This window comes from Haemorhous mexicanus, chromosome 32 (assembly GCF_027477595.1).
Source record: "Haemorhous mexicanus isolate bHaeMex1 chromosome 32, bHaeMex1.pri, whole genome shotgun sequence".
NCBI classification, from domain to species: domain Eukaryota; kingdom Metazoa; phylum Chordata; class Aves; order Passeriformes; family Fringillidae; genus Haemorhous; species Haemorhous mexicanus.
In genome coordinates this window covers 2,304,311-2,312,398 of record NC_082372.1, presented here as the reverse complement: position 1 = coordinate 2,312,398, position 8,088 = coordinate 2,304,311, and the positions used below count along the sequence as shown (strand labels likewise).

The 8,088-nt window shown below is 53.5% G+C and overlaps 1 protein-coding gene across 2 annotated transcripts; it reads right to left on the bottom strand.

Annotated features, from left to right (window-relative positions):
* Positions 1 to 3,405: 3,405 nt before the first annotated feature.
* On the bottom strand, positions 3,406 to 6,043 carry LOC132340560 (uncharacterized). Of its 2 annotated transcripts, XM_059871631.1 has the most exons (3): positions 5,887 to 6,041; positions 4,846 to 5,406; positions 3,406 to 4,740 (listed from the first exon to the last, which is right to left on the bottom strand). In XM_059871631.1, exons 1-3 carry the CDS (start codon positions 5,899 to 5,901, stop codon positions 4,291 to 4,293), a joined length of 1,026 nt encoding a protein of 341 aa, XP_059727614.1. In that variant the 5' UTR covers positions 5,902 to 6,041; the 3' UTR covers positions 3,406 to 4,290. The 2 variants fall into 2 exon arrangements, with proteins under 2 accessions (XP_059727614.1, XP_059727615.1); XM_059871632.1 differs by having other exon boundaries at positions 3,406 to 5,406; positions 5,887 to 6,043.
* Positions 6,044 to 8,088: the final 2,045 nt, after the last annotated feature.

The window sequence follows — 8,088 nt, the reverse complement described above, 5'->3', positions numbered from 1 at the left end:
TAGCAAACTATCAGAATAGAGAGATGCTGTACAAACTTACAGGCCAAGTAGATAGACTAGCAAAAATCACCAGAGAAAGATTTAAAGAATTAAACGTACAATTACAAGCCACCACAAAAATGACTTTGCAAAATCGATTAGCCTTAGATTTGTTACTCCTGAAGGAGCATGGAGTATGTGGATTTTTAAAGGGACGAGTTGATCATTGCTGCATTCACATCCCAAATGTAACTGCAGATGTAGAATATGACATCAATCAGTTGAAACAAATAGAGCATGAGGCACAAAAAGAGCAAAAAGATTTGACTACAAGCTAGTTAAGAAAAATCTTTAAAAAGTTAAGGTGGAATGTGAGTTCATGGATTAAATCTATCATTGAGAGTGTGATAATCTTACTAATTGTATTCTTAGCAATTTGGTTAGTTTACAGCATTTTAAAGAGAGAAATACAGAAGAAAACGTCCTAGAACCAGAAAATAATAAAGGCACTGACACAAGATCCACACCCACTATCTTCTAGTTCTCCAGCACGTGATAGCATCCATGACAACTTTTACATCAACCCTGGATTTGAAGAACATCAAACATAAATTGAGAAGTAAAAGACTGTATCAAGTGAAAACATTTACACCTATAGTGAAGTGAAAATGCTTTCAAAAAGGAGATAATGATAGTGGCGCCCTAGAAAATGCTAAGATAAACTCTGAAATGTTAAGCCTTGTGTTTTACCTGCGTAAGTAGTATAATTGCTAGCTGAAATGATTGTTTAGTGATTAAAATAATTATTGTATAATCATAAGAAGAACAATGAGAAACTGTATGTTCCTAGTCTAAGGTGGCCATGCTTGGCTGAAATCTATGTATACTATAGAACAATGTAAGTTCAATAATTAACATGAAAGGTATATAACGATAGAATATAAAAGCATATCCATCCCGAACCTATGTCGGAGTCAGATTTGGGTCTTTACCCCTGACACCCAGAGCTCTTCAATAAAAGCACCTGCATATAATCATTTCTCGTGATTATGTGTTCCTGAACGCTAACACCTATGGTGGCCCAGGTGGCCCCGGTGGCCCGGATGGCCCCAGTGGCCGAGCAGTGGCTGAGAGGTGCCAAAGAGCCATCGAGGACATCCCGAGGCTGCTGCAGGAAAGTGTCACATGGGGGCAGTGACATCATCAGGGACATCACTGCTGTCACTTCTTCACTCCCAACTCCCCTCACAGGATTTGAGACAAATTTGGGAAATTTTCTGGGAATTTTCATTGAAATTCTCCCAAATCCTAGTGTGACATCACTGGAGACACTCAGGGACACTCTGGAGACACTCAGGGACAGGGGACAGGGGTGAATGAGTCCCCTCCAGAGCTTCCAGCTTTCCACTGTGCCTGCAGCAGAGTGAGGGGCTAAATGACAATTTAATAATTGCCTTTTCACTTTTCTATTGCCTTTTGCACATTGTTATTGATCACCAGCAATTTGATTTGATATGGTATTTGATACTGATATTGATTATTGGTGATTCCTTGTAGCTGCTGGTTGGTGCAATATAATCTGTCAGTTTGTGTGTACACCATACAGCCAATAAATAAATAAATAAATAAATAAATAAACAAATAAATAAATAAATGTCCTCTATATAAATCAAACCAGGCTGATCTGAGCTCTGTGTCAGACACATCCCTTGACCCCACTGAGGGATGAGTGGTCACTAAAGCCATCCCAAAGTTCCTTGAGGGGAGCACAGCCAGGGAGCTGCTTCAAGGCGCTGTCACTGAGAGATTTCCCTTGAAAACCCTGGGTGGAGTGGAAAACTGGGGACACTGGGCTGGTGGCCCTGGGATTGAAATCGTGCCGCTGGGATAGAACTGGTGGCACTGGGTTGGTGACACTGGAATGGAACTGGGGACAGTGGGACACAACTGGGAACATGGGGCAGGCAAACTGGGACAGGAGTGGGGAAACTGGGAGGAGAGGCTGGGGACACTGAGGTGGAACTGGGGACACTGGAGCAGAGCTGAGGACACCAGGTTGGTGGCACTGGAATTATGACACAGGGTTGGTGGCACTGGGATTGAGCTGGGGACACTGGGGTGGTGACAGTGGGACAGCCCTGGGGACACTGGGCTGGTGGCACTGGGATGGAACTGGGGATACCAGGACAGGGCCGGTGGCAGTGGCACAGGGACATTGGCATTGAACTGGTGCTACTGGGATTGAACTGGTGGCACTGGATGGGTGGCACTGCAATGTCCCTGGTGCCACCGTGTGGTGTCCCCGTGTCCCCGCAGTGGCCGAGGACACTCACCTGCTGCTGGCCCTGCCTGCAGTGGCAGTGTCCTGCCAGCTGGCCCTACAGAGGAGGGGACATCGTGGTGTCACCTGGCCACCAGCAGGCCATGGCTCTGTGGGGGCGGGGCCTGGGCAGTGACATCACCTCATCCTGCCCCTTTCCAGCAGGTGCCATGACTTGGCCATTAGCTCTGGTAATGTTCAAGTAGTGTTCTGGTTAATTAATTAATGATGACATCAGCAACCCAGTGCCAGCCCAGTGTCCCCAGTCCTGTCCCAGTGCCAGCCCAGTGCCACTAGCCCATTGTCCCCATACCAATGTCACCATCCTAGTGTCCCCATCCTGTCCCAGTGTCCCCCATCCTATCCCAGTGTCCCTGTCCCAGTATTCCCATTTCTGTCCCAGTGTCCTCACTTCAGCCCAATGCCAGCATCCCAGTGTCCCCACTTCAGCCCAATGCCAGCATCTCAGTGTCCCCTATCCTGTTCCAGTGCCCCCATCCCACTGTTCCCAGTGTCACCAGTTCCACCCCAGTGCCATCAGTCCCCAGCCCCTTTCTGACGTCCCCATCCCAGTGTCCCCTCCCAGTGTCCCCAGTCCAGTCCCAGTATCCCCATCCCACTGTCACCAGTCCCCTCCCACTGCCACCAGTTCCCATCCAGTGTCCCTGTTCCAGTGCCACCACTTCCAGCCCAGTGTTACCACCCCAGTGTCACCTGGGTTGCCCTGGTGTCACTGCTCCAGTGTCACCAGTCCCATCCCAGTGTTCCCCATCCTGCCCCAGTGTCCCCATCCCAGTATTCCCATTTGTGTCCCAGTGTCCCCAGTTCTATCCCACTGTCACTATCTCAGTGTTCCCAATCCCATCCCAGTGCTCCCATTTGTGTCCCAGTGTCTCCAGTTCTGTCCCAGTATCCCTGTCCCAGTGCCTCCAGCCCAATCTCACCAACCCAGTCCCATCCCAGTGTTCCCCATCCTCTCCCAGTGTTCCAGTTGTGTCCCAGTGCCACCAGTTCCATCTCAGTGCCAAAAAAGTGAAAAAAAGAAGAATTTATGAATTCTTTTCCCATCACCAGAGAGTGAAAACACGACACGATGGAACCGCAAGGAGAAATAAAATAAATTGGTTTAATGCACAAGATGGCGTGGAGGCAAGTCAAGGGTTAAAACCAAACAAAAGAACATCTGAACTTCCAGGAATGTTTGAATATAATTTATATAGAATATAGAAAAATATATGTATATTTATGTATATATAAAATGTTAATATAAAATATTATTTTAAAATAATATAGTAAATCAACATAATTATATATATGAATATAATATAAATTCTGTTGGTATAAAATATATTAATGTAAAGTATTTTTATAAAATCTATATTTCTATTTTATTACTCATATATATATATTTTTAGATCAATAATATATTATGAATATGCATCAACCTCCGTGAATATGCATGAACCTCTGTGATGTAACAGAATATAAAGAACGTGGTTTAATTAATGGGGAGCTTTTGGCAATTAGCACCAGGATTTTATCCCTTAACAAACTTTTATAAAAATCTCAATTCTGACCACTGCCTCCCGGGGGGGTCTTGGCTGATAATGGGGAAGGAGGACAGGACCGAGCCCCAAGGGACCCCCCCCAGATTCTCCTGCACAAGATCCCAGTGACAGCAGGAGCTGGTGGCATCCGAGGGGCTCTTGGTGACACCAGGAGCTGGTGGCACCCGAGGGGCTCTTGGTGACACGAGGAGCTGGTGGCACTTGGGGAGCTGGTGGCACCCGAGGGGCTCTTGATGACACAAGGAGCTGGTGGCACTTGGGGAACTGGTGGTACTTGAGGGGTTCTTGGTGACATGAGGAGCTCGTGGCACTCGCGCTGGTGACACTTGAGGGGCTCTTGGTGACACGAGGAGCTGGTGGCAGCTGAGTATCCACAAGTCTCTCCAGTGACATCACTGCCCCAATGACATCATAGTGGTGACATCACTGTCCCTGCAGCAGCCTTGGGATGTCCTTGATGGCTTCTTGGCACCACTCATCCACTGTGCGGTTACAGGGGCCACCTGGGCCACCAGAGGCACTCAAGAGGAGGTTGTCAATGAGCTCAAATATCCCCAGCAGGCGCTCTTTGGCCAGGCGGGAGCCAGCCTCCCACAGCTGCTCGGCCTCGGCCACCTTGGCCACCAAGGCCACAGGGACATTGGGGGATGCCTTCTTTGTCCTGTTCAGGATGATCCTGATCTCCCAGAGGCAGTAATCCATGTTCCTGATGAACATGGTGGCCCTGTCACACACGTCCACCAAGCGCTCTAGTGGCCCCAGGGCCACCTCTGCCCAATGTCCCCTCCTGGTGGCCGCCCTTGCCTGGCTGGCAGCCACCACGGCCTCTCCCATGGCCTTGTTGGTGGCTGCCTCCTCCTCACTGGGGGCCAGCTCCTCCTCATTGTGGGCCAGCTCCTCCTCACTGATGGCTGCCTCCTCCTCACTGGGGGCCAGCTCCTGCATGCTCGTGGCCACCTCCTCCTCACTAGTGGCCACCTCCTCCTCACTGGTGGCCACCTCCTCCTCACTGGTGGCCACCTCCTCCTTGTCGGTGGCCGCTGCCTCCAGGACATTGCATGTGGCCCCCACCCAGGCCACCTCCTCCCAGTCCAGGGCCACCGTTGGCCGCTGGGCGGTGGCCGCCAGTCTGTGCCAGGCTGTCCCCCGGCGGGCAGTCTCGTACCACAGGTCCCTGGCCCGGGCAGGGGCCGCGTCCGCGCAGGCAACACAGAGCTCGGCGGCCTCCAAGGCCAGCTGGTCCCATCTGTCCCTGAGCGCGGCCACCAACTTCTGCCAGGCCTTGGCCACAGCTCTCACATCGGCCCAGCTGATCCAAGAGGTGGCCCTGAGGGTGGCCAGGGCCTGGCCCAGGGAGGGGACACTGCCGTGGTCCAGGGTCTCACGGAGGCTCTGGGTGAATCTCCTCAGGGCAGCGCGCAGGGAGTCTGGAGACAAGCACTGCTGCACGCCCTGGTGTGACCCGGTCACGGTGGCCGCCACTTCACCCAAGGTGGCCACCACGGACACCAGAGCCTCCAGCAGCTGGGCAGGGGACACCTGGAAAGGGGACAGGGGAGGTGTCAGGGACCTGGTGGCATTTGTGGCCTCCTGCGGTGGCCCCTGTGCCCTCCCGGGGTCCCCTCTGTGCCCCTCCCTGGAGGGCTCTGCTGTCCGTCTGTCCCTCCCTTGTTCCCTCCGCCACCCCCTGCCCCTCCCCTCGTTGCCCCTCCCGCCCCCTGCCCCTTCTGCTGTCCCCTCTGCCACCCCCGCCCTCTCTGTTGTCTCTTTTGCCACCCCCTGCCACCACACTCGTAGCCCCTGCCACCCCCCGTGTCCCCCCATCCCCCACTCCGCCTTCCACCCCCTCTGTCACCGCCCCCCTTCCTTCCACTCTCTCCTGTCCCTTTTGCGACCCCCTGTCCCCTCCCGCCACCCCCTGTACCCTCCATCCCTCACCGCCCCCTCCCCCCCGTATCCCCTCCCCCCCCCGCCGTGTCCCCTCTGTCCCTCCCAGTGCCCCCTCCCCCCCCGTCGCACCTCTTGATGCTCCATGCTCACGGGGGACACCTTGGGGACACCTTGGGGACGCTCCGGCAGTGAACGAGCCCCAGGACAGGCGCCGGTCCCGGCCCAGAACCGGCCCCGGTAGCGGCGCGCGCGGCAATGGCGGAGCCGCTGAGGGACGAGGGCCGGAAAGGGGCGTGGCCCGCCGAGGTGACGTCACCGCCCCTCCCCGCACCTGGACCGCCCCAGCCCAGGGGAAGCCCCGGGATTTGGGCGCTTTGTAGGCTCCGTCCCGGGGGGCTCGGCTCCGTCCCAGGGGTGTAAACTCTATCCCAGCGGATTTAGGCTCCGTCCCGGGGGGCTCGGCTCCGTCCCAGGGGTGTAAACTCTATCCCAGCGGATTTAGGCTCCGTCCCGGGGGGCTCGGCTCCGTCCCAGGGGTGTAAACTCTATCCCAGCGGATCTAGGCTCCGTCCCGGGGGGCTCGGCTCCGTCCCAGGGGTGTAAACTCTATCCCAGCGGATCTAGGCTCCGTCCCGGGGGGCTCGGCTCCGTCCCAGGGGTGTAAACTCTATCCCAGCGGATCTAGGCTCCGTCCCGGGGGGCTCGGCTCCGTCCCAGGGGTGTAAACTCTATCCCAGCTGATCTAGGCTCCGTCCCGGGGGGCTCGGCTCCGTCCCAGGGGTGTAAACTCTATCCCAGCGGATTTAGGCTCCGTCCCGGGGGGCTCGGCTCCGTCCCAGGGGTGTAAACTCTATCCCAGCGGATTTAGGCTCCGTCCCGGGGCGCTCGGCTCCATCCCAGGGGTTTAAACTCTATCCCAGCTGATCTAGGCTCCGTCCCGGGGGGCTCGGCTCCGTCCCAGGGGTTTAAACTCTATCCCAGTGGATTTAGGCTCCGTCCCGGGGGGCTCGGCTCCGTCCCAGGGGTTTAAACTCTATCCCAGCGGATTTAGGCTCCGTCCCGGGGCGCTCGGCTCCGTCCCAGGGGTTTAAACTCTATCCCAGCGGATTTAGGCTCCGTCCCGGGGCGCTCGGCTCCGTCCCAGGGGTATAAACTTAATCCCAGCGCATTTAGGCTCCGACCCAGGGGGTTTAGGATTCATCCCAGGGGGTTTAGGCTCCGTCCCAGGGAATTTACGCTCAGTCCCAGAGGATTTAGGCTCCATCACAGGGGATTTAGGCTCCATCCCAGGGGGTTTAGGCTCCATCCCACGGGATTTAGGCTCCATCCCAGGGGGTTTAGGCTCCATCCCAGGGGGTTTAGGCTCAGTCCCAGGGGATTTAGGCTCCATCACAGGGGATTTAGGCTCCATCCCACGGGATTTAGGCTCCATCCTAGGGGGTTTAGGCTCCATCCCACGGGATTTAGGCTCAGTCCCAGGGGATTTAGGCTCCATCCCAGGGGGTTTAGGCTCAGTCCCAGGGGATTTAGGCTCCATCCCACGGGATTTAGGCTCCATTCCAGGGCATTTAGGCTCCATCCCAAGGGATTTAGGCTCAGTCCCTGGGGATATCACTGGCCCCCACTATTTGATTGACTGCATTTTCAGCCTCAGTGGGGATTTCACCACATTTTTCCTGTATAAAAAGTGCAGCAACTTGGACAAATTTGGATTCAGGAATTACAACTCGTACACCCTTCTCTTTTTTGAATGTAATTTCTGCTTCCAATTTTTCTATCAAATCCCTCCCCAGCAATGGTTTAGGGGAGTCAGGCATATGGAGGAATTGATGAGTTCCCCAGAGCTTCCCCAGTTTAAATTTTAAAGGTTGAAAGAAAAATTTAGTTTAAATTTTAATAAATAAAATAAATAAAGTAAAAGTAAAATAAATAAAATAAATAATAATCAAATTTAATACATAAAATAAATTTAAAAAATTTTAAACTTTAAAGGTGTAAAGAAAGGCAGTGTTTCGCTCACCTCGGTCACCCCAACAACATGTAGAGTATCGTGACTCAGTTTCCCTTCTGCAGTGTTTAACCCCAAATGTGCTGCTCCAGTGTCTATCAGAAACTCTGTGGGAACCCAGGGCACAGGGAATATTTCTCAGCCTGCTCTGAGGGGCCCTGACCCCCAGAGGAGACCTGCCTTTGACCCTCACCCATGGAGAAAGCTCCAAGAATGACTTCAAGATAGAGTGGAGCCTACAAGAGTGTGAGATGGATAATAGAGAACATGTAATTTGCCACTTGGGTGAGAGTTAGAGCCTGAATGAGGGATGTGGGAGTCCA